This window comes from Tigriopus californicus, chromosome 4 (assembly GCF_007210705.1).
Source record: "Tigriopus californicus strain San Diego chromosome 4, Tcal_SD_v2.1, whole genome shotgun sequence".
NCBI classification, from domain to species: Eukaryota; Metazoa; Arthropoda; class Copepoda; order Harpacticoida; family Harpacticidae; genus Tigriopus; species Tigriopus californicus.
Genome location: NC_081443.1, coordinates 1,198,550 through 1,225,261, shown reverse-complemented (window position 1 = coordinate 1,225,261; position 26,712 = coordinate 1,198,550). Strand labels below are relative to the sequence as shown.

Below are 26,712 nucleotides of genomic sequence, written 5' to 3'. Positions count from 1 at the left end.
GTAGTGGGCTATCATCATCTCATTTGATTGACCTTGGCCGTGGCCCACAGAAAAATAGCCCACAAGCCCATCACAATAGATCAACACTGTTCTATGAGGACAGAGCGAGACGATGCCTTTGGGCACCTTCCAACCTAAACCAAAGCCCCCAAACTACCACTGGTTGCTTTCAGACACGAACTTTGGGGGGGCCCAAGTCCAAAGTATTGGTGACCACCAAGAAGTATATATTTTCGGCTGGATTTCGAAGCCTCGCAAACACAAAGTTGTCTTGAGCTCAAATAGCAATTGTTTTGATCCTTGAGAAACATGAAAGATAGTAAGTAAGCAACTGAGCATAAATCAAATTAGCGCGGTCAAAAGAGATAAATCTAATCAGTAATCAACAAGAGAATATCAGCTGTTCAGATGATATATGTTGACATTTAAAAGTGTCGCCACTTGTGTTTCCTTGGTTGGCCATCTTTGACGATTCATTGTTCATGGGTATTTGATTTTTTAAAAGTGATGGCCTTTCCGTGTTGATTTACGAAGAGACCTGTTAAGATATTGTTTTGCTCTGAAGCACAAAGTTTATTGAAGAATTGTATATCACACAGCTCTCAGTTTAAAACCTTCATTTAAAAAGAGCTCTTGACCATTAAGTGACAAAATAGCCCCATAAATTTAGTCCCATTTCGCAGATCGTAAATCATTGGATGCCCCACAGATTGCAAACTTGATATTTCGCCAAGGATTTCTGCATAATACCACCAAATTATGTCTGCAATGTTTGCTCTCCCAATTGAAGAAAACACAGAAACGAACTTCCGTTCAGTTTGAGGTCCCACACTCACACGAGAAGCATGGGAAGGAAGGTCAACTTGAAAACATAATCCTTGTCCATTTCGTTCAGGTGGGTCATTTGGACATCGCTCAAACCCGGGTGTTAGACTGAAGAGGGAAAAAAGGCGTGATTTTTGTTCAAATCAGATTGTAATAACTGTCAGTTCCGGAGATGGAAAGGGGCGATTTAAACCTGACCGAAGCGGAAAGGCGGGCTCCAGCCACATACCACCATTACATGTCAACAATTAGCGGTTATATTACCACTTCGGCCCAATAGACAGAAGTTGCCCTGAAGTGCGGATACCTCTCAAAACCAGGCGGACCTTTCTTTAATTGCTTATCTGCCACGGGATCTGTGACCTATTATCGGAGCAAGTGCTGAGCACATGCCTCCTTGATGATCGTTGTATTTTTTTCGAAATCCTGGTGCAATCATAGCAACTGATTGATCTAGATATCCCTGTGATTGGTAGCTCCGCTTTCAATTACACCCTGGGAGCAAAAGGTATTCATTGAAGGTCATAGTTGTGGCGACTGGTGTCGGCCCAAGCACTGCTAGTGAGTCTGAAACACGAAATTTGCAAGATGAACCCTGCAAGCTTGAGTGTTTGAGTGTGTCTTCTCCATCTGTGCCCAAAATGTGCCCATGATTATAATCCCATTATTACCCCAGGTAACCCAATTACATCCCATTTGTTTGAAATGATCCCTTGGACTCCTTGTATTGTGTTTGCCACAACACAACACTTATCTTTCAATTCAGTGCTTCCTTTCCTCAAAACAGAAACCATCTTTGCAATGTAGTCCCCATTCATTCGGTGGATATGGAGTTAGGAGGTCTTAAATATTTGGACTAAACTTATTTGACCAAGAGAATGCACTCGTTGCATTTCGCGTAAAAAAGGACCATTTGACCTTATGAAACTTTGAAAATGGGATCATATTGCTATGCTACTTTGGGCTCAACGGAGTTACTTTCATTATCATCTTGCTCAGACCACGTTTTTTTTCACGTAAAAATCGGTCCATCCGTTATTGCCTCTTCATGTTTCATGGCTGAACGATTTATTTTTCATTATTGACTTTTCTCCTACTGATAATTTGTTTTACGTACATTTACAGGTAAGAAAAAAGACATTCGGATTACTCGAAAAAATCTCGATTGTGGCGTAAGTGGTTGTGTGCATGTGCACGTAAATAGCTCGTAATGGCCCTTTTATGTGACCAAGGCGATGGGAAATGCAAACTTTTTCTTCTTCAACCCTTCTTATGCAAAGACGTTTACTCGACCAAAAAAAGACTGACTGTTTAATACACCTTTTCCCTTGCTCGTCACATTTTGAGCTCCACAGAGCTCGAGTCAATTTTGTTTGGAATCTTCATGACGAATTTATTCGGCGTATCATCAACTCCGCGTACATTTTGTCATGTAACAATGCTACTCGTCCAAGTAATGGCCATGGAAAGTCATAAGATCCGCGAGATCGGCCACTCATCCCCATTCTCCGGTAGAAATTGGATATCTGGACATCTTGGAGCTGCCGATTTTGGAGATACCTTTCAGGGACTTTCGGTCTAAAGCATGACAATAGGTCATGAATCCCTCGTCCAAGAATGTATGACAAAGGGTTAGAGGGCAGTCAGTCTTTCTTTTATTTTCTACATAACCATTTTATCCCACTTGCCTGGTGGTTGGTTAATTAAGAGAAATCATACCATTTCGCCTTGAAACGTAAGGAAGTTCAAACCGGGCCTGAATATTTTAAATTCGAAATGAGGGCCATAGATAAACTGGTAGCGTACGGGCGTAGAGCCCGGGCCCACATGCCTTTTGACGCATAGACGCGTACGAGTCTGTAGTCGTCGTCTGAGGCCTCGAATGGAATATGCATAGAAAGTAGGAGGAGAAGGAGGAGGAGGAAGAAGAAGAGGATTGAAATTCATCCACGCAAAAGGCGTCATTAAGCAAATTAAAATCAGCCCAAACCCAATGAGATGAGAAAGATAGCCTCCTCAATGTTGTCAAGGACGGAAGTGTGAAAAAGATTTACTGAAATGTGTGCCCACAAATCCACCTTGAATGCCAAAGCCGTTCCCATGTCGTCCCAATGGATGATAGCGAGTTCCTTGGTCGTGTGTTCAGGTATGATCATGTCCAGACGTCCAAATGACTTCATGCTTCATAGCTCAGCCCCCAAGATGAATGTTAATGAGTGTGAATGAATCATATCGGATCTTGATGGCTTGAAACTTCATTCCTATTTTGTATGGAATCACTTGGACGTGTCCACTCCAGAGCTCAACAATCCTACCTGCCTCCCACCCTCGTGAATGGGACGTGTGTTTCCTATGAATAATGAGTAATGCTCAATGAACCATGGGCCTTGTAAATCATGATTCTGCAATCCTCAATAGACCAATACTACTACTACTACTATTTCTGTTCCTTGCAACCTCCACCACCACCTCTTAAATAACGCTGTGAGAATGGATTAATTCATCGACACTGATTCAAGTAGAGACCAATTTGGCTCCGGACACTTCATATTTCACTTCAATCGGAATCAGCTCGCGTTTTAATGACCTCCTTTGGGCAGCGTCGAGAGGTGATTAATTCGGAAATATCTCTCTACCTTCGAGGTTATCTCGAATGTTGGCCATTTCTTGTTATTTGGGCTTGGTTTAGGGCGAATCAACAAGATTTGAGTTTCCTTTTGTTAAGGTCAAGTTGAAGAAAAAACATGCTTGAATCAACAATGAACCGAAAGAACCTCTTAAAATGGGGAGAGAGAAAAGAAACCCGACTCTAAGAAAACACGGTCCATTCGACACGGTTTGCATTTTTGGTTTCTCAGGAGTGACAGGGCAATTATTTCCCCATAATTCAAGAACTGCAATGAACTGGTCCCATTTTTGGGATTGTGGCAATCTGAAAATAGGTTTTCGTGTCAACACGTGATTGCCACTGGGTTTGCACAATGTTGCTTTTGTACTCGTCAAAATTGGCAATCCTCGAAAGGAGCCTTGTTGACTTGGGTGTGTACCAAGGAATGAATGAATGGCCTCATTATGAACTGTGTACAAGTTCAGGAAGTGCACATTTCCAAAGCAAATATCAACCAACCGACCAATGAATGAGCGGACTGTTGTGGTGTCGTGTGCGTATTAATGGAACACTTTGTTCAGTTCCATTTACGACCCACCACTTCACAACTTCTCACTCACTCACTTCTCTTCTGGGCCTCGATTATCGGCTTCATTATTCTTCCTTGAGATTCGGGATTAGATTTCGTCTCCGAGTCGTTCTAACACTTTGTCAAAACGCCATTGGAGAATCCGAGATATGCATCTGAGGCTCTCAGCACGACATTTCTCAAAGTAATAACTTGTTCAAGAATCCCCCAACTAATGGTTCATCTTCAGTTGTGCTTGAACAGATATGTCAAGGTCAGATTGATTGCAAGCACTTCTGGACGCGGGTATGTTTCAAATATGCTTGATTGATTTTGCGCGTACCCTAGTCTGAAATTATTGGCTGTCCACCTTGGAGCAATGCCTTTGAAGAGTATGTAGTATGTACGTATAGTATAGTATGTGCATGAATGTGTATGTATGTATGTACGCATGCCGAGGAATGATGTGTGTGTGTGTGTGTGGATGAATCTTTACAATGGAGTCATCACTCAAATGGTTCGATCCATGGGTTGGAGATGAACCTCATGCGCTTGCACTCGAACCATTCATATGTAGGAGGACAAGGGACGGTTTGCACAAGATGCGATCCTCGCATTCTCGCAATCTAAATTGATTCAAGGTCTCCTGGAGCCGTGATCCTCGATATCTCTCCTTACCACGGCTGTGACGAAGGCAATCCAAACTTCAAAGTTTCATTTGCACTCGAAAAAGAAAGAATTCATGCTAGAACGTTCGCTTTCAAAACATGATTTGTTGTCTCTTTTTTTGGAGGCCCGGTTAGAACAGGTTGCCAAAACGGAACATTCCGAACAACGTGCCATGTTTGTGTTTCGGAATCTGCACCATTTTTTGCCCTTGATGCTCGGTTTTTTTTCGTTGCCAGTGCCAAGTCAGCAAAATAAGTTCTTTGAAGAACGCCAAACATTTCACCTATTTCAACCATTCCTTGGGCACATTCTTCTTCATCTTTGAGGAATTCATCGCCGAAAATGTGGAGTTGAAATGTTTTTGTTCCATCGCGTTTCCAAGTCGATCGTGTAAGATAGTTCTTTTCGCCACCAATCAATGTTGTCCTATCTTTTTGTGGGATCATTCTTATTCCATCACCATTGGTTTTTGTTGCTAAATACCAGGTGTTTTCATAATACAAGGTTTTCCATCCTTTGATTCCATACGAGATTAAGCCAAGAGTTATGGATTGCCTCATCGAGGATATCAGCCACTTTTTCCAAGCCTTCAAAGACAGATGCGCACTTCCAATCCTTTTGAGCCTCCAGAGGTTTCAATTCCAGGCAAGATTTATAGATCTCCAAACCGTTTTAGGCTATTTCTTCAATCTTCAACCAATGGATAGTAGTCGAGCCTGGGCTGAAGAGCTAAGAGGACCAAATTCCTGTGCTTCAGGAGAGGTCAAGAGGGATTTTTGGTGGAGATTTGAGGACTTATTAAGGGTATCAATTTCGAATCTCTCATCATGGAGACTGTACGTACTCTTGCGATAATTGTCCATTTGCCATGTGTCCAGAACATTGGCAATGATTGGAGCACGTTTTTGCTTGATTCGCATGATGCCACCGACTCATCTCATTATCTTGAGTGATTCAAAATTGTTCTGAAAACCACCCTTGATGGGTCCCAGTCTAAACAACCCGAGGTTGTTCGTTTCTCAGATATTTGCTATCACGTTGGTTGAAGACAATCACCATGGCGTGTTTCGCGCCCATTTTAGATCTTCAGCTGGAGATAATTTTATGATCCTTATTGTAATGGAATAGCCTTTAAAGTTGGGTGTTGCCTGTCATTGGGATCCGTTCTATCAAAGAGAAATATCTTCCTGATACAAAGGTGGTTGTCGTGAGGGTCTAGCCTTGATCATAATTGTTCACAGCCCTCTCATTTTAACACAATCTAGGGCAGCCCCTCGGGTTTGAAATTTCAAAGCTAGCCACTCAGTCCTCCTTCAACATGCCCATTTTTTGAGTTGAATTATTAGCGGCTCAGTTCTTCACCATTTACTGCACTTAGCTAGCCCTGGCTCTATTCAGTGTACGATATGCTAATTTCAAACCTTGATCCTGGAATTTATGACTGCGAGAAAGAAACTTGTAAGATTTTCCTCCATCCTCGAAAAGAATCTGGGATCAGGAACGAAAATTGGACGGATCAGAAAACAAAGGGAACAAGAATCTTATGAGTAATGGTCCGATTCCATTTCTTCTCGAGGGAAGGGGGGTCAACAAAGTTTGCCATGCCAATTGACCTTGCCAATTGTGAGGATGTCAAGGTATCGTTAGGGTTGGGTTTCTCAGAGAGTGAATTTCTTTGAGATAAGAAAAAAATGAGACTCCACCAAATTTGGGAATTCCCTCTCAAAGGCCATTGAGATCAAATAATTCACACAGGACAACGTGAGTATCTGGACAGGCAGACCCTCCAAAAGACATGCAAACAAAACCCCGTTGCTGTGAGTGAAAATCTGGGAATGTTTTCATACCATTATTGTAGTCGTAGTAGTGCGTTCAACCCNGGGGGGGGGGGGTATGTAATTGAAGTCCATTCTTACGAGATCGCGAATGCAAGCAGTTTCCATGTTTATCCCTGGAGTGATTGACAGTGAGATGGGAGTTTGCGACATTTGCATAGTCAAGTCAGGGCACACACACCAAGTGAAAGTGGCCCTTCCTCTTGGTGCTCTTGGTTCTCGTTCCTTCCGTCAATGATGATGATGATGATCACCATCCACCATCACCACCACCATCACTGTCCTTTCCCCATCTGTTTTGGTGGGAAAAATCATGAAATACATCTCGGATTTTTGTCTCAAAATCCGATAGAAAAGGAGTCATGAATGAGGAGGAGGAGAAAGAAAGAAAAGGTGGAGGAGGTGAATGAGGATTAGAAACAACCTCCAATGGATTTAAGGCCAGAAAAAAACACGATTGTCGTGCCGGTGAACTCCTGTTTTCTCCTCTGCTACCCAGGATATCTTTCCCAGGGCATTAATATGCACTAAACCTGACGTTATCGCCAAAAATATCTCTGTATTGTTCCCGTGCATTCGTCATCTTCAACTGATATCCTTAAAAAGTCTGCTCGAGCATGAGTCCAACTTTTTTAGGAACAACTTTCGGTTGATATCCAAGGGATGTCAACTTTTTCTCAGATACAGGGTTACCAAAATTGGTCAAGACAAACGTATTTTTGCAGTTAACAATGACACTTTATATCAACTATCGGAATCGGAGGACATGGTCAGTATCGGATGTGGTGGCCCGAAGGATCGATGTTTTTTGCCGATTGGCTCTTCAAAATAAAAGGGCTTTTAAGGTGCAATTCAATCTCTCTAAAAATACGCTGAAGGCAATGACTTGCTCTCGTCCAGAGGACGCAAATAGGTCCTTAGCATGACATGAGGATGGAATAGACGTTATGAAGTTGGCGATTGCCATTAAAATTCCGGTTCCCATCACCAAGTGCAGCTCCTAAATTGAAGAACAAAAGGTGGATGGCTGCGGGATGGTGCCCGGAATACCCTTTAAGATATCAATTAAAATACCTCCCGCCCACGCCTGATGATACTGGCTGTGATGATGCTGAAGGACTAGAGCCTCCAGCAACGAGTTCTTCTTTAGATAGATTATTTCAAGGTACAGGAGTACAACTCTTTTGGCAGAATCTCATTTATGCAGGAGCGTTCGATTGCACGTATCATCGATCGATCGATCGAAAGCCCAAAAAATAACCAAACCCATTGCCTTTTCCGCCACCCTGGTTTTGAGAATGAACTTGGAATTTACCATTCACATAAGGTAGAGAAAAAAGAGTAATAGCATGATGTGAAGTCAAGATGGTAATGCTGAACACTTCGAATTGGATCTTCCAATTCGTCGATGATATCCAAATCAAAACGGGTCTTTTCAACGCTTTGTACTCATACGTAGCTGGAGTGTGCTCAAGCTCCATATTTTGTGCCCTACTCCCCCGAAAAAGGACGTGGAGCCATCATCGTAATTTTTTGGACTTGGGGCTAATATGTTGACACCAGTCTGACAACTTCAATTATAAGAGTTACATAATAACTTGGGCCCCAAAGGTGTACAAGAATGAATTGAAACAATTCCGAGAGAACACTAATGGCTCTGACATTTTGACCACTCTGAAGAGTGCCGAAATGAGCCTCGGAATCAATTTTTGGACGGGCTTGTGCGTGCGTGTCCGAGAGCAATTTGCTCCCATGTTAATATGAACAACCATCTCCATTCTCCACTCACTCAGAAGAGAGATACAGATGAGCTTTGACATCATCAGATGTGCATCCGATAGCTGACTGACTGAAGGTGCAATTTTGAGGGGCGACAAACCATTTGTGGCCATGTGGGATGGGTCATCTCTAAGAGGGTAAAAAACCATGTTTTGGATTGTCATGCCGAGCGAAAAAAGGAGACCCCCAATCTAACCACAGTTATAAGTTAGGGGCGGCAGACGTCCTCGTCTTCCTAGTCGTCGTCGTCGTCGTCCACCTCCTCCCTCCACCTTCACCACCTCCTCGTAACTGAGATGAACCACCATGAGGAAACATGATCCATGCATTTATATGCTCATTCATACAACTGATGGTTGCAAATCGAGGACTTACCACGAAGCTGTCCCTTTGTGTGAAATATTAGCCAGATTTGTTTATCGGACATTGATTAGGATGCATGCAGGAAGCATCAACACCATCCAATGATAGAATTGAAGCCCATAACCGACTGATATGGAGATATTGGGCCAGATTCAAATTGGTTGATAATTCGTATTTGCATTCGAAGCACTAAAGGCCAAACGAACTAGAGCATAGAAGCATTTCTTTCTATCTGACCTCACGTTGAATGAAAAGGGTTGCCTTTAAAATCTTTTAAACTCTATGCATCATTGTGTTGAAGCAAAATTCTCTAGAATCGGCATTGTTTTTCCGTCTTTTTACAAAGTGAAGCAATGTAAAGGCTCACTTTGAAATTGATGTTGGCTCACTATTCACAAATACCGAAATACCGGACAAATTGCTTCCTGTCATTCCATAGGCTTTAAGCACAACACCGACCATAGAGATGTCCCCTCAGTGTCTGAACATGATTATCACATGACCTTGATCAACGCAATCATCATCACGCTCCTCACCATATAGTAATGATACCATAGCGATGCATCTGGAATGCAAGTTTTGTGCAAGTCTCTTGAAGAGCGCAATTATTCCGTCATCTTCCATGGACACGCTATAAAATACCTTCGCAATCCTCTCTTTCTACACATTGTGTGTGTGTGTGTGCGTTTGATCCAAGATAACTTTGTTGTGAGCATCAACGAATCTTCAACTTTTCCATTTTCTCCCACCAGAGGGCCGCGAACTAGCTTCCGGCGAGGAAAGCAGAATGATGAGCATTCATTCGTGAGATTGTGCCGCCATGACAAGCCTATATCAAAGTGTCTCAATCACTGATCCCGGGTCTGGTGGCAGTTTTCCGTGTATCGTTTATTAAGCATATTGTCCTGGACACTCTGACAGGCACTCAGGCTTGACATTAACTATGGGGTGTCGGTCTGGAATGCACTATTGTCTAAGTTACCTGCGGCCATACACAATGCCTTCTAATAATTGGTCTTGCACACACCTTCTTCAGAGCTGATAAATCACAGATCTGGAAAATCTAACTCGGAAAGAATTGGCAATTAGCCACCAGGCCCCAGGGGATGAAGGCCGAAAAACTTGAGGTGATTTCGTGTGCAACAGGGTGACACTGGGATGGTGTACGATACGTGGTATTAGAGGAGTCATGTTTTCAAATGAAATCATTTTCCGCGCTCGGGTGTGCTTCCTAATGGTCACGACATGATCGAATGCAAACCGGATAGAGATCATTATGAATGGGGCTACTTCAAAAGGCCATTTCGACACGAACAATGGACACGATGGTATACATTTCCTCGAAGGTGAACTGTCCATTGCAACCCCAGCCTCCGTAAAAATCAGGGATCTTGGCCATGTATGTACAGCCGATCTCTTGGGTTAAGATCCCCTCGATTTCTGTTGCGTGTCCAGACCTCCGTGCAAATTGATAGAGCAGCATAACGTTTTAAACAAGTGTTGCCAAAATAAGTCCCTAACATGTAATTATATTCTGCTCCTGGGTAAAAAAATACCTCTCTGTTCAAGAATGACGTCAGTTGTTTGAGGCATGCTACTCCAAATGCCAAAATCGAGCTGAATAATCTCCATTATCATTCGCAACAAAAGCGAGCAGATTTCGAATCACCCTCATTTGAGTAACTTTCTAACATTGGTATTGAAGCAGAAAACTTGAAGTTCAAGCAAACGTGTTTTTCATATTCCATAACATCTTGGCATCCCAAGTTTGAAATGGTTGCACCAATAACAAACCTTGTCATCCATTATGTTTTTAAAAAAGCCATATCACGGCGTAAGAGCTAAAAATTGAGAAGAGGCCGGGTCTTTTTTATCCTGTGTCTTCCTGAAGGTCCTTCTTCAATTATATGTTGGCTTGTCATCCTATATCTTATCATCGTTTCAGCGAGGATGACCATATGTGACATTATTTATGTTCAATGGGTTGCTATTTATGAACCATGGCGACCCATTTTGGGATGTCCCTCCAAGTTGCGTTATATCGGAGAAGTTTGCTGGCCATGCTTGTCTTCAGTTTGTACATGTTCAAACCACGTCATAAATACAAGTTTCGACCCCTTTCAAACTTGTGGCATCACTGATTGAATCCCTGAGATGAACTTTACTTGTCCATGCTCCTGAGCAAAGGTCAAGACATTTCGAATGGAACTAGGCTGAGGGCTCTTCTCCGATCTTGTAAAATGTAAATCATGAGGTAAAAACTGCTGAATAATGTCCGTAACAACTCCCAGATTTATGGGCGCCTTCATTTCTCGCTTTGGTCAAGTTTGTCGGGCCACTCTGGGCCTCAAAGTGTCCGGGTGTGAGTGCAAGTATTGAGTCAATACCAAGAAGTTGGTCGTGGTTCCGGCCTGACCTTGATTGAGGGTCATGGAGCCCTACAAAGGATCCTTCAAGTGACCACAATGAGTTGCTGTCAAAACTGGAGAGGGCCTCAAAGGGAAAATTTCAGATCACAAGAGTGTTTCCTCCCTCTCTTTCTCTCGTGTTCATTCGCTGTGGTCCATGACAGCCCATAAAATCCAAGGAAGCATATTTTAAACGGGAGATATCATCTGTGGTGGTCAATTTAGAGCCTCTTTGTAATCTCTTCAACCTCTTCCTCGTGCCCAAATGGAGTCGTCAATAAATCTCCCCTGGTGTGGATCAGATTCGTGACATTGCTCTTAGCACTCAAGATATCCAGGACATTCCTAATCTGCGCTCCATTGGTCCCAGAACTTTGCCAAATTACTAAAAATCGCCTTTAAACACCCTCCTGGGGGGAGTCGAACATTGCCACAACATGAGGGGGATAAAGAAATTTCTAGGCGGGTTTGGTCAAGGACTCATCAAAAGATAAATTTGACACTAATTTCTGCCTGGAAGGCAAGAATCCAAACCTCCAAGTATCTATCCAGCAGCTCGGGCCATGCCGAAGAGGATAATGATGATTCAGGTATTTTTTTGGCATGCGCCAACCTTTGGTGGACATTTTTTTTCTTCTTCGGCGTCTTTCTTACGACCCTCAATTTCGGTCTCAAGATTGCCTCAAGCGTGCTCAAAGATCAGTCTCCAGATATTTCAAGAACAAATCCCCTAGAATCCTGGCTAAAAGGTGAACAAGGTAGAGTCCGAGAAGGAATGCTACCTATTTGGGTCCAACTGTGTTTTAATTTACGTATTAAAGTAGGCTCTAGTTGGATTGCAGAGTTTGTACCAAGATGATGAAACGAGTATCATTCGCATTTTTTTGCATTTGGAAAGGAAAATGTGCTTGACAAAACACTTAACTTAAAAAAAAAAAACTTGTCATTCCGAAACGAGATTTCATTTCGTATTAAGCCTCAAGTGCGTAGAATAAAAACACATGTGGAGTCAAAAGGGAAGCTTAAAAAAACAAGTCAGTTCAAAACAGATTAGCCTAAAGCTCTAGACTCTATCTACCCATGAGGGTCACAATAACGATTCATAACCATTGATGTGATGAACACCCACCTTTTAGACTGAGCTACTGCGTCAGTCGTTTTGTTCAGTTCTGTGGGATCAGGAAAGGACTTTGAACAATTCTCGTTCTAGTCACAGACTGACCACATCAAGTCAGGGCCAGATAAGTGTATCTATAAATATCTCCAGTCATTGATCAAAATTGTCCAATTTATTGAGGTTATAATGGGAAAAACGGTTCCTGGCGATACGAAGGGATTCCTTCGTCCCACTCATTTGAGTGAAGAAGTGATCGGGCCACCCATAGATCGTCATTTCGGAGCGACGCCTAGCGGCCAGAACGGCAACGTCTCATTGGTTTTGATGTTACATAAGACACTATAATTAATTTGAATTGCGCCCAATCTATGCTTGTACATTTTTTCTGACAAAAGTCAACAAATTAGAACACCCACCCACCCACCAACATGATGCATTTGATAATTATCCGCTCAGAACATGTTCTTGTCCCCGTTTTTTTAGCTTCGCAGCTCTTTTTCATATGTGTCAACATTCCGTTAACAGCAAAGTGTTTTTTATTGTTTCAAACGCCTTTCAGCCAACTATCAGCTACCTGTCGATAACAAATAACACCTCGCACCATTGAGAATAAAGCACTCAAATGCAAAACAAAACGAACCTAGGATAGTAGAAGTTTGTATCCATATCGCGTGTCGATTCTGCTCTTGTTTAAATGACCCAATATGGCATTCTTGTCGTGGGCGAGACGAGTACAATGCTTGGATAGAGAAGACACGTGGTCTTCACAAGATAGATCTCTTTGAGAATACCCTCTCGTCTCAACTTGAGAGGAACTAGTAGAAGGGAGAGGGGAGGATATTTACCACCGTCCTCATTGTCTTCCAAGGCAGAGGGGATGTCTTTTCTGTATTGGGTTTGTGTCTTGTGAGTGTGTGCGTATGTTGAATAGTGAGGAATTTGGGATTTTTGTCATTCCTCGCCGACAGGAGCGACGTCAGTAGTGGATCTAAATTTGACATTTCTGAACGACCATGCGGGCTCAATCATCATGTTTCGGACAGGAGACTACTTTGACTCGCCAATAACAGAGAATTCTGAACGATTTTTTTCCTATTCTATTGTTCCAGGTTCAAGTCAGTGAGGACTATGACAGTCCCAAAGATCTGGTCAATCGACTTCCTTTAGTCCTGGAGGAGTCTCCACCACACTCCCCTTCCTTGACTTCCCGATATGGCGCCAGTTCCAGGATTTCATCAAATTCATCCTTTGAAAAAACCAGTGGCAATGTAAGTGCTCAATTACTCGCCAGCTTCGTCGCCTCCATGAGGATCACATACACTTTGAAAATCAGTTGAATTCTTGAACATGACCAAGGGCAATGGCCAGCTGCAATCTCCAGGATGCATGGGTGGTCTCTAATTTAACGGACTGACCATGGGCATTTTCTAAATCACGGGAACTTAAAGTAAAGAATGTCTTTGATTGGTAGGTCCTTGGACCACTCAAATATTATTTCTTCAAGTTGAGTGCAAGTGCGTTCAAATCACTACGATTCGCCCAATATCCCAGATAATTTCAATAATTTCTCTCTTTTTTTTGCCCATATAAGAGCTTTTGTGTCAAAATGTAATTGCAACTGGTCATGCCAGTATTTTGTCAAGTTAATTCCAACCAAATTGGTTACGAAAAAGAAATTCTTATGTACCAATGCATGCAATATGTTTGATTTTAACTCCATTTTCTTGACTTCTTTTGCAGAGTTTTCCTTCGTCCGAATTACTTTTGGAATTAACCTACAGTGATCCCAAGGATTCCAAATTGTACACGGAGCCGGGTGTGGATCCCGAGGGAGAAGATCTCATCTACAAACTCTATGTGGGAGGAGAGTATTACTACTGTCGACCATATCGACCCAATTATTCCGCAGCATTTCCCAATCGTCGCCGAGGTGAGTGTGGTTCAACACCACTTTGGTCCCAATTATGTAGAGCGCTTGAACTTCCTCCAAGAATGTTCCACATGAGATTGGGAGCGTTTGGATAGAAATTTAGTGGGCGTTTGCGTTTACACACGAGGAGTTTTTCAAGATAGCGGCAATTTGCCTTTGATATATGATAATGATGATGATGCTCTTTGACATTGCCCCGAGCATCTTGCCCAAATGGTGGGAGAATCGTGCTGAGACGAGAGCGACCTCCTTTAAGTATAAATTAAGCAATATTAGGCGGGCCAAAGTAGAGTCCTAACACTACATCTTGTGGAGCCTTCTCAGACCAATATCCCTTGCCTCTGAGTCATTTCTTTGGAGAAGGTCTCTAAAACCGATTGAAGCCATTAAATTTGGCCTAGAAGCACAACGGAAACGAATGCTACGAGGATAATTAATTTATCATCACACTGCAACACACCCAAATCAGCCAAAGTACAACCCCCCTAACATGCCTTACACTCATGCTCTGGATAGATCAGCTTGAGTGTGTTTAGGGCGATAGATCAGTGATCAAAGATCTATGAGAACTGAAGGTTAAGCTGACCAATTTTAATTCGACTCGTCGAGTCTAATGTCTCGTTTCAATACCATCAAAAGCGGAACCTTGCCAAGTTTGATGGCTTATCAGGGAATGGATGGGCTCACCTCGATCCAATGCTCTTCCGAATTGAGGGGGATAGTGGTGCTTTTCCGCATGACATAAATTATGCATTATTGCGATAGACGTGAGATAATTTGCATATAATTAGTCTCTCCTAACAATTTTTTGTCCTAGGGTGTGAAATAACCTTGAACAAGGAAGTGCAACTTAAAAAAAAAACCCGAACCATTTCTGTCTGAGCGAATCCTCCTTTGTTCCATTCATTCCAAAAAATAAGCGGAACTCCTCGATTTTTTTCTATTTTCAGTCAATTAGTGGTTTACGAGAATTGAAATGGTCTTTGGCATCACTGGTGGCTTTTGGTTTTCAAGGGGGCGGTTAAGATTGTCATTAGCATGATAAGTGTAAAGTGCTTTGAATATAGATTACCCCTATTCTTGTTAATAAATGCGGGTTGATTCGGGCAAATGGTATCTTCAGTCCTTCGGTTTTCTACCGGGAACCAGATCTATTCGCCAATAAAAGCTGGCGTGTGATGACGATGATGACTGGTAATTATTTCCACAGTCAATGGTCCAATATTGAATGTCAAAATGTCAGAACCCATCTACAATGGGCTGAATGAAGGCCCATTTCTGGACATTTGAACAATCATGGCACAGATGGAAGGTTGGAAGCCCTCTTTCAGGATTTCTTGACATTTGGTTCTACAGATAAGATCCTAAAAACTCTCATCACCATTCGGCCCAATAAAAACATAAATGGAAGTGGCAGTAAAAATGTGTTTGAAAGGATGAGATGCGAGTTCTTTGTCTCAACAGTAAGTGTTAGTTTTTCAGTCAAAGAGTTGTGCTTGTCTTGTTGGGATTGCTTTCAGTTCTTTTTCAAAAGATCTATGAGTGTGTAGCTTTACCATTTTGAGAGATCGGTTGAGTAGTAGACCTTAACTTTGAATTTAGTACTGACAGACTGAAGATGTCGGTCCAAGTGTTTTGGAACCTTGAAAATAAAGTTGTGCAAAATATGACTTGTCATGGAGATTTTTAGGTCAGAGTTTGCATTTTGCCCTGTCCTTGTTTGTAACAGTGCTACGCCTTTGACCCGTTTTTCCACTTAAATTTTGACCTCGAAATCTTTGCGCAGTGCCATTTCTTCACAATCCAATTGTCAGCTTGTAATTCATACGTATTATTTAACCATTGATGTCAAATTCCTATTGGCAATAGTATAGTATAAATTGAAGCAATGAAATGGCCAAAAGTTATACTTGCGTGGCAAATGTTGAATTTTTAGTTTTCTTGGCGTTTCCTCTTCCATTTATGTGATTGGTTCAGCGTCATTTCAACTCGTCGGGGATCTTTGGAGGGTCGCCTTACCCTCTCTAAAATGACTAATTGATCACTGCTTGACAGATCTTGCCATCCAGTGTGTGTTTCCTTTAAAGGAGCCAGTTTTCTTTCTTCCAAGCCCATCCAATCCATTTGGCATGGCTTGGGCATCGTTAAAGAATGGTTGGTGTGGCGGTTTGGGGTAATGACGACCCTTGCCTGCCTCCCCAGCCCTCTTCCATTCCGGTCATTTCCATACTGACCACAAACATGTGTGCAAAATTGTCTTTGAGATTATTCATGTTCGGCCATGGGATGCCTAAAATACGCACGTATTACTTCAATGACTTCATTGTTTTTTCCTGAGCTTTCATGGCAGACCTATGGAGCAGTGACCCTATGTAGGAAATGGTTGTTGATTCAAACTGAGGCTTGGTAATGCAAGTTTATGGGAGGATATTGAGCATATCAATCTGATTTTAAACTTCATCAGCACCAAGTGGGATCATCAATTGTACCTTGAAGCACAATGTCATGCTTTCGACTCAAATATCTTAGAAGACTTATAGTAGGCAGTTTCGTCTTGCTTGAGTCTGTATGTAACCTTGACGGTATAGGATTCACCAGGTCTTTTTTGCTTTTACATGAGTATTTCATTGATTACTGACCTGTTGCAACATGGATATCGGAATTGTTACCTTACCTTGAAATGAAAACTTCGTGGATTCAATGCAATTGTCAGGACTTTATACATAAAGTGTTTTTGCCCTCCTCCTTGAAACTAACGATGCGGTCAAGTTGGAAAACGATATGACCAGATATGTACATATGAACATTTCTAAAAATGGGTACATGGTCAAAGTGAGAAAGACAAAAGTCATATTTATTAATGATGTGCCCCAACATCTCAAGCCTCAACTCAAATATATTTCTAGCAAATCGTGCACCACCTGCATGAATCCTTAATGAAAAAGGAAATCATCTTGTATCAATTCACACAACTTTTGCACGAGTGAATGTCATGTTGCCCTGGGTTCGATCCTTGGTTAGCCATGTCAAACTTTGTTGTGGTATTCAAACTACAACATGAATTGCTGCTTTAACAACTTCAATGGCCGAACCCACGGTTATTCCCGAGGGTGAGGTAAGAATTAATGATGGTTGTGATAACGGAGCGGGAATATCTCTTTTTCATCGGTACACCCATGATCAGATGGCAGGCCGAGCAAAAGAGCCCACATTCTATTCCCTAACAAATAAGCAAACAATGTTGAATTCAAGTTTTTAGGAGGGTTTTGCAAAAACAAAAAAATCAAATTATCAGAAAGTAATTTCGTCGTAGCATGACCAAAACGTTTGCTCTTGTTAATAGGCAATAAACAGTAATTGAAACAATGCATGAAGTGCCAATTGACTATCCCCTCTATTTCGATCATCTCCATGTCATAAACGATGGAAATTATCGACCTTAGCCTCTCTTATTATCACCCCATTGGTTGGTCAAAAATTTGCAATAGCCACAAATTACAGTCGAGCAATATATGACGATGGAGCGTTCTTTCATAGGTTGAATCCCGCAGCGTTAGGATGTCATATGTGTCATGACAGTTGGGGTAGGTCAGTCAGGTAAGGAGCTCAAACTATCGTCCATTCAGTCACCCACTGTGGCCAACCATTGAGGCGTCAAGAAGTTGGAAAACAAACTCCATGTATTCTGAAAGTCAATGGTTTTCTTCAGTTTTTTTGTACACTTGTAGTAATCTCTCTCATAATGACAGAATATGTCAAATATCATTTTCGATGACTTCTATTATCTAAGCCTCTGATATGGATTCATCTGAGGTAAATCAGGTAACTTATGATGGTTATAGAAACGAGCTGTGATGCGATTCTAGGCACAAGATCAAACTACAAGATTAATGAACCCACAATGACTAGACTCTCTCCAATGAAGGAGGAGGGTCAAGTGGCAACCCGCCACGAATGAGAAACCCACAAGATTTATGCCCTAAAATTGAGAGGCTCGTTTTCAAGGCTCAAATGACTCTTGCTCTGGGTGTAATGTTCTGTAACTTTGCATTAAGAAGGCTTCTATTTCAATGCTCTGCCAAGATTTGTACCTAAACGACCTTGTCGGTGACCCAAGTGACGAATGACTGTTTACAAAGATGTCGAAAGGTACAACATTGCCAAACTAAGTTCGGATGGAATGGACCAAGAATTGAATTCCATCTTTCTACGTAGAGAGTTAGGGTCGTGTCAAGAATTTCTGATGACATATGTCCACGAATTTGGCGCTTCCCGTCAACGATCGCTCATCATCAACTCGCTCAAAACGGAGGGAGATTAGGGTAGTACTCGTTGGTTGGCGATGATGGAGGAAGTCGTGAACTCTCCTATCTATTCTCAATGAGCCACTCTCGTGCCAGTTTTATGATACTAGGCAAAATTTTATATATCCATTTTCGGGTGGTGCGACCTCGATGGAGGTAGTAGGCGTTAAAGAATGATTTTTATTGGACACTCAATTCTAAGTTGCTTCGAGGAAAATGCTTTCAATCACATCTGGACGTAGTCACCCTGGTACTTTACCTGAGAGTTCTCAAGCACATGATCCAAGGACAAACGACGATTTAGGAATGGCTCGGGACATTTAACATTGTTAATACTTTTGGACTCTGTCCCCAACGAGACGAGTCACACCGCAGAATTTAGGATGTTTCTATGGACCAAGTTGGATTTGGAGGCACATTTGGGGGAGATTTGTTTATGACCGTCCGTGTGACATTGGGCATTTGGGAGTCTCATTGAAACAAAAATGTGCTAAAACTCTGTGGGTGGACTGTTTAAAGGTCTCATAAAACGGCGGAAGGACGTCAGGACACTTTGGCAGATTGTGCTCTGGTGTGGTGAGACTGCACTTGACATTGGGCGCCTAATTTTCGGCTTCGTTCGTTGTTACCTAACCCGCTAATCAGAAACCCCCCGAAAACGCAAAAGAGCGTCTTGCCAAAAATATTCATGGAAATTGAGTTTCACCGAGTGGCATGGACACGCGATTCCTGTCCAAGTTCCCGCCCCTCAAATGTCACATTTAGAGACCCGAAGCTTGAGCTCAAGGTGTCACGAAAACGAATGGTTTCATATTTTTCGCCAAAAAAGCCGAGTGGAGAAAGTGTCTTGTTCCCACACTCGCTCCGCTTGCATCGCCTTGAGGGGGCGAGAAGAACGTTTCCTTGTTCAGAGACAATTGCGAGTTCATCTAGCTCTGTTCCTGCTTAGCTTGAACATGCAGTGCACGGCACTAAGCCAATAACCGTGATGATGTAATCAGACAGTATTGGCTTGCCATGCCTTGCAGGTGTCAAGATGACCACTCACTCTCTCACTCGACCCCCAAGAAGTGCTTCCCATGTCTTGCACTACTAAACTGACAATTGTTTGAAAAATGCTCTTGAAAGTCCGAACAATAAATCTTGGTGGGCTAGGAGGCAGCAGGAGAGGAGGAGGAGGGATAAGAGGGGGAGTGTAAAAGAACAGATTTGAAGAAGTAGCCTTTGTTTCAAAGAGAAATGCACCTTGACTAAATTGAACACATGATTTATTTACAGAGTTCAATGGGTTGCCCGAGACCAACGTGGACGCTTCGGTTTACGAGGACGTGGGCAATAACGACAATGCAACTTCGGCCCGGGACTGCGTCACTATCATCTCAGTCTCACCGGCCACGCCCCAAGTCATCATGTCCGGCCTGTCCTCCCCCAGCCCAACTGATAGCGGAGGGCGGGACACCACCACCATCGGCAGCGAAACTTCAAGTGATCGAGGCAGTTTCACCATTAACTCGATTCGCCGATGTCACGGTGCTAAGTGCAATTGTCGGAAGTCCCCGTCCACGAATTCGACGACCACGGGCCAAAAATGTCAGCAGCACTCCATGGAGCCTCTCTACGAGAATCTGGACTTCCATCGCGTGAAGATTAGCATTCCGGGCTCCAAGCCGGTCATGCTCCATGATCACCATCATTCTCAGTACATGGGCTCGAAACGACACTTGCCGCCCGTGAATTCGAGGATCGTCCGGGGTCAGCGGGTCAAGAACAAACGACCCATCTCGGGCGAGACCATGAACGAGTCAGACCGGAAGCGCTTTGAAAAGTTCGGCTACTCCTCGAACGAGGTGTGGAACTGGCTTTACATCGAAGACGAATTGGCATTGCAAGGCGCCCAAGCCGGTTCCAAAAGAACTTCGAATATTATCCCGGAGCAACTCAAGGATCTTTACTCAGTCCCGACCAAGACCCATCGGTCACAGACCCTCAAAGAGCCCGAGGCCAATGGTCAGATTGAAAGCGATCTGACCAAAACGGTCGAAGTCCAATTCTCTCCCCAGGAGTTCTTCACGGCTTCTTCTCGATTAGCCCATCTTGACCTAGACGGCTTTGAGACGTTTGTGGGCAACACGCTAGAAAAAGCCATCGCGAAAAAGCAAAAGGAAAAACACCGACGAGCCCGAGAGGAGGCTGCAGCCGCAGCCGCATCCATGTCGCCCTCGACCGGGCAGGAGTCCAACTCTCTCTACGACACGGCAAGAACTGTCACCATCACTGAAGTACCCACCCATTCTCCTCTGGACGTTCGAATGGAGTCCATTAAGGAGTCAGCTCCCAACCACAGCAACACCACCAACCACAACAACAACAATAATAATGATAACAACACTAGCAACAACAACAATAACAGTCAGGCGAATAATAGAACCACGTGTCAAACTTGCATTGCCTCGGGCGAAAGCTCCTGCTCGTCGGCCCTCTCTAGTCTGGAATCGGTACGATCCCATGGAATCCGAAGTAGTAGCGTGTCCGGATGCTCAGAGACATTGGGGTCGGAACTTGTCAACTCGGTGAACCGCTCGAACAACAGCATCTCCGCCCAAAATGGTCACCCTGCTCCAATCAAACCGGCCCGAACTCGTCCAAATCATTCTCAATCCAGTTCTGAAACGCTCACGCATTCAACGAAGCCGTATCAAATCCTGGAGATGAGCAACAGACAAGGTACGTTCCTAGCATATGAGCCATATTTCGCTCCAACTCTCTAATTGTCCTTTCTTGTCTACCATAACATTCTCAATCCAGTTCTGAAACGCTCACGCATTCAACGAAGCCGTATCAAATCCTGGAGATGAGCAACAGACAAGGTACGTCCCTAGCATATGAGCCATATTTCGCTCCAACTCTCTAATTGTCCTTTCTTGTCTACCATAACATTTGTTGTCATAAATGTCGCCATAACTTGGTGCATCTCATCTGGGCGCCCATTTTGGCTCTCCACTCGTCAAGCTCATCTTTGTTCGCACCTAATCCTAGGAGATGGTCGAGCCTGTCGACAGCTAAAGATAAACTAAATCTTGCTTTTCACACACACACACACACACACACACACACACACTCTCTCTTTAGTTAAGATGCTTAAGAACCTCACAAAACTTGACTTGATTTACTTTTTGGACTTTGAGTGCGTGATAATTTGCAGGATTGGTTGTGTGCGAAAAATCCCCGTTGTAGGTCAGCTCTCAAAGCATTTTTTGGTTGAATTGAGTGCATCAGCCACGGGTGCGTTTGCTGTAGTTGGTCAGGAATGTGCGCAAATCTGGCAAGACCTTGAGGAGATCGAGAACAAGGAGAAGAAAAAAGAATACTCTTCTTTTTCTGGGCCAAGTTTGGTTCTTTCTCAAGATTTGCTTCTTCACCCTTGCCCTCTGATACATTTTGTCGATGGATGAGTTTGGTACCATACCTGCGGGTTGAATGCGTTCGAAGATCAGGTATCTCATGAGTCGGGTTATTATTTCTGTTGTGTCATCATAATTCCAATTTCTCTCCATCGATCGAGTCAGGGCCCAATCTAATCGGGCTTGAAATATTGTTCGTAAGAAGAGCGGAGGATGAGGCGGGATCAGCCCAACCATCACCACCACCACAACATTAGCATCCATTCATTGGTTCGAGGTTTTGCTCTGGAAATTGCTTCATACAATCAATTTCTCCCAGGTTGGCCTAAAGGCTTCTTTACTTTATGAAAAAAGGCCGAGTCACGATATTCGAGCTGGCAATCGTACACAAAGTCAGAACATACCACGTGAAATCGCAGGGTGCATTGAGAGTGAAATGAAAAGGATGATCCATTGACCACAAATGTTGTTTCCACCACAGAGTTGAAAAACTTATGACACATGGTGGTCATTTCTACCTCATTCGACAGACACTCATATGATACGTTTTGCCTCATTACATTGGTGGTCTTACATTCTGAATTGGTGTTTAATGGCATATTCGCTTCAGCAGACTATTTTCTCGTGAACATACCTCTGTGAATGGAAGACCAGGAATGCTTTTCCAGGTCAATGATGTTGCTTTGAGTAGCATCCCCCTCATCATGGACAATTTAATGAACTGCAGAACGAACCAATTCAAAAGGAGAAAGAGAGATAGCGATAGAGTTGAACCGTGCAGTGCGATTTAAATTCATCGATTTTCTACATCTTGCCTCTCATCCGGGCATCATCCGTCTTGATATGATGATCTTTATTGCTCGATGGTGGTTTTCCGAGGGCGGTGGGCCAGCGAAAAACAAATCTCGTGTCGATCTACTACATACAGTAATGGGCGAGGTGCTGTCTGTCTGGCTGGTGTGGTCTGTGTAGTATGTGGTGTACTACATGTACACCTCGTTGGTTCACTAATGGTCATGGCATGCAATATCCATTTCCAAAGTGCTCGTCCAATGAGAAATTGCTTCCGTCAGCGACGCCATGAATTACGGAATTAGAAAAATGAGAGATCCCAAACACACGAGCAAATGATAATGATGAGCCTTGGCGTATTTTCCCAAATCCATCAATGTCCTCTTGATTGTCCCTTGAATCCTTTGATTATCCGAAGAATTTGCTGCTTGAGTCCGTGGTGGAGGTGGTGGAGACTGTGGTGGAATGAATCATATTTCAAAAGCTTTGGCAGGCACACATTTCTCTGAGAAGAGCGCAATTTCTCTTCCTTTGGGGCCCCAACAGGAAGAAGCCACTACATCCAGCATGTCCTGTACATGAACTAGTTTAGCCTGTGATGCATTATGTACGTCCGTACAGTGAGTGAGGGGCGGGTTAGTCTGTAATTAGAAGTGTTTTCATTTGAATTGGATTGCTTAATCCCATGCCCAGCCAACGAAGACAAGCACCGCTGCTAGTTGGAGAAGGATGAGCTCGGCATAAATCAACAATCTCGGAATCTTTGGCACCCACCATTACTACTCGCCAGCCGTCAGCATCAGCATCATCATCATCTTCATCTTCATTCTCTATTCCACTCACTTTCAGGCCTTGAAGATACACTCAGACCCGGGCAGAATGGCAAGGACCTACCTGAGCTTTACGAATCGTCGTCAGAGTCATCCTATTCCAAGTATATCCCCATGTTTGGAAGTGTCAAACCCATTCTGATTGATCCCCAAGTCCCGTTGGATCGGCAAGAGTAAGATTATCCATCCGCACCGTCAGCTCCCCCTGGTGGACTTTGGTAATAATAAGAATCCATATCTTTTTCCCTCCAGATGGTACCATGGATCCATAACGAGGGTGGAAGCGGAGAACGTATTGCGTCTTCACAAAGAAGGCAGCTATCTGATCAGGAATTCAGAGTCCTCCAAACTAGATTACTCCTTGTCAGTCAAGTAAGTCTCGAGGACCAATATACTACCCAATGATACTGATGATATTGATGATGAGGCCTATCTGATTTGTTTTGACGGGAAAAAGTCAACGAAGCTGTTGACCTTTTCTGGTTCGGGCCATTTGTGATTGAGAGAATAGGTGCCCTCAATAGAAAGAGGGGGCCCTAAATTGGAGGCCGCTGAGAAGGCAGGTCATAAAATTTCCCATTTGGGCTTGATATCGGAAGTCAAGGTGAATGAATTGGAGGTGCATTGGGGCTGGATGAATTGATCGGGCTCAAATGCATTCGAATAATCCGATTGATCTATGAGATTATGCGTCTAAAAGGATTGCAAAGTAAATATCGATTCGTTTATGGGGCTAATACGGAGGGTCAATGGCAAAGTAAAGATTCATCGGGAAGTGACTAGTATCGCTATTCATTCGCCAATTCACAAGGCCATTATGTCCCAACAAATTTTTCGAATGATTTGTCTCTCAGACTTGAACATTGTTTTATTTGAACATTTGCGAAAGGCTTCCGAAACCTAGATATTATTCAAGAAGGCAGTTTTTTTCCTCCAAGTTACCCAATTTTGATACGAAAAGCTAACAAGTAGGTTTCATGTTTCACAAATTTGACCCATTTTGGCGCAATCACGAATAAATCTAAACATTGTCTATTTTATGTTATTCAATTGATTTTGAGAAACAAAATAGTATTCGCCAACCAAAAAAACGAAAGGAATATTGCCAATATTAATGATCAATGCATCATACAAAGGATTGTCATTTAGCGTCATCTCATCTCGGCTTCTTCACAATGACTTCGTGGTTCTTTGTCAAATTGATCATTTTTATCTTAACTACCCACCACACGTCTTCTCAGTTAGGGTGCTCATATGAAGTACACACTTATTGGTGCTGACCTCAAGAGAAATACAATAACGCCCGCAGGACTCGTAAGTGCAACGAGCAACTCCGCACTACCCGGGAACCCGGGAAAAAAGGTCATTGGAATAGGGCAGGCAGAGCGATTTGAATTCCTTTGCTTTTATTTCAGGTCCTCCCACGGATTCATGCACATGAGAATCCAGCGGGATTCCACGAGTGCGAAGTTCATCTTGGGCCAGTTTAGCAAACCATTTCCGTCGGTTCCCGAGATGGTAAACCACTATTCGATGAACCGCCTTCCCATTCGCGGGGCCGAACACATGTGTCTGTTGCGTCCGATCTGTGAACAATTGCTCTGAGAACGCCAGTCAGTCATCATTCATTTGAGAAGAAGTACTGCTCAATCAAAATCAACACCAACTACACCTGCCATAATAAAAGTAAATGCTCGATCTTGTGATATTTGTAAGCTGCCCGACCAACCGACTGACCGAGAGGCTCTATCGGCATTCGGATGAGATTCAATGTGCTCATGTGAAGAAGACATGAAATACAAACAAACTCACCTACTCTGTTGGCCCAACCACGGATGATTCCAATTTTGGTCATCTTGGCAATCCGCCGTTGGGTTGTTCTTTGACTCACAAAGATTGCCACGCAAAGACAACAGGCGCGGTTCAGGCTTGGTGTGTAGGATTAATGGGATTACACTGGAACCCTTGAAAGCGTGGTGATCTATCAAGATGTTATAAGGTATCCCTGAATGATATGTACTACTTGTTGCTTGACTTTGTTTAGAGAGGAGCTCGATGTTGCGGATTGGACCCAAAATGAGGAATCGAGAAACTAAAGTGAATTATGACTCTATTACGAATTAAACATTGGCAAATTGTAGGCAAAGTTAAGGAGAGTTAAGTTATACATGTATTTTGGTTCTCTGGGCAATGTTTCCTTCGGATTATTTTATTGTGGAATCTTTTGATGAATACTCTTTTATTTCTAAACACAAATTCAAGGCCACTGCAACTCCGAGCTTCAATTGACGCAAGAAACAATATTAAACTAAACTTTTTATCTTCATACGAATTCAGTATTTCAAAGAGCACTGACCAGCACTAGTCGGATTTCAGGATTTACGAAAATGTCCATTTCTTGTAAGAAATTAGTCACTGTTGTTAAACTGATCATAAATATATGGGCAGATGTTATAATCATTATCCCCTTCTTCGAGAAAATATTGTTCTACGAGCTAAAACGAGAGCTGACTAGAAATAAAACTTGACGTATAACAAAAATACGTTTTCAAACAAATTATGTTATCTAAAGAACTAAGGTGTGATCCATTCCACATACGTAGCCGTGAGGCCCTTGACCATGCTCAATGGAGGGTTTGAATGAGCACTCCTTACAATCCCACATGACATATTTAGATCCCGTTAACCAAAGCTTCAAGGTATTCTAAGGATCCGGAGGTGGTGGGAAATAATTTGATGAAATGTTTTCCTATTATGCAAAATACATCGCATCACAAACCTCAAGTTGCCAAGGAGGCATTCATATTCGACAGGCTTTGGATACCACCAAACGGACACTCTGAGAGCTTTTTCCCAAATTAGAAAAGGTTTTACAATCGAGATGCACTAACTGTGAGTATGACTTTGAAATAATCTAGTTACGAGTTTATAGTATTTTCAATAATTGGATGCTTTGATGATTATTGATAATATTCATATGTATCAGGCATTGACGGTCCCTAATTCTCTCTAAAATGAAGCACTATTTAACTAAACAAATACAACTCATACCTTTGAGTTTTTTAATCAATACTAACCCCAGGTTCGTAATTGTTTTCCAAATTGGTACGAGCTAAGATCATGATTTGATTAACCACGGACTTCTAGGGATGTGGACTGCGAACGAAGCAAAAATTTCCCATTTCCTAAACCGTTCACTTTATTCCAAACAAGCACTTCATACAACCACAAGNCAAAAGGGAAAGTTAGGTCATCTTTTTCTTCTTCTGTTTCATTCGCTTCA

General features: G+C 42.8%; 1 protein-coding gene across 2 annotated transcripts in view; it reads left to right on the top strand.

Moving 5' to 3' along the window:
* The window catches only part of LOC131879298 (putative uncharacterized protein DDB_G0277255), a 46,916-nt gene extending 21,441 nt beyond the window's left edge, over positions 1-25,475 (top strand). The window contains exons 2-7 of one of the 2 annotated variants that reach the window (XM_059225574.1): positions 13,282-13,440; positions 13,913-14,102; positions 19,685-21,130; positions 23,449-23,602; positions 23,682-23,801; positions 24,845-25,475. In XM_059225574.1, the coding sequence (XP_059081557.1) occupies positions 13,282-13,440; positions 13,913-14,102; positions 19,685-21,130; positions 23,449-23,602; positions 23,682-23,801; positions 24,845-25,034 (2,259 nt within the window). In that variant the 3' untranslated portion in view covers positions 25,035-25,475. The remainder of the gene's footprint in view (positions 1-13,281; positions 13,441-13,912; positions 14,103-19,684; positions 21,131-23,448; positions 23,603-23,681; positions 23,802-24,844) is intronic. The other variant, XM_059225575.1, reaches the window with a different exon arrangement.
* The last annotated feature ends 1,237 nt before the right edge of the window (positions 25,476-26,712 follow it).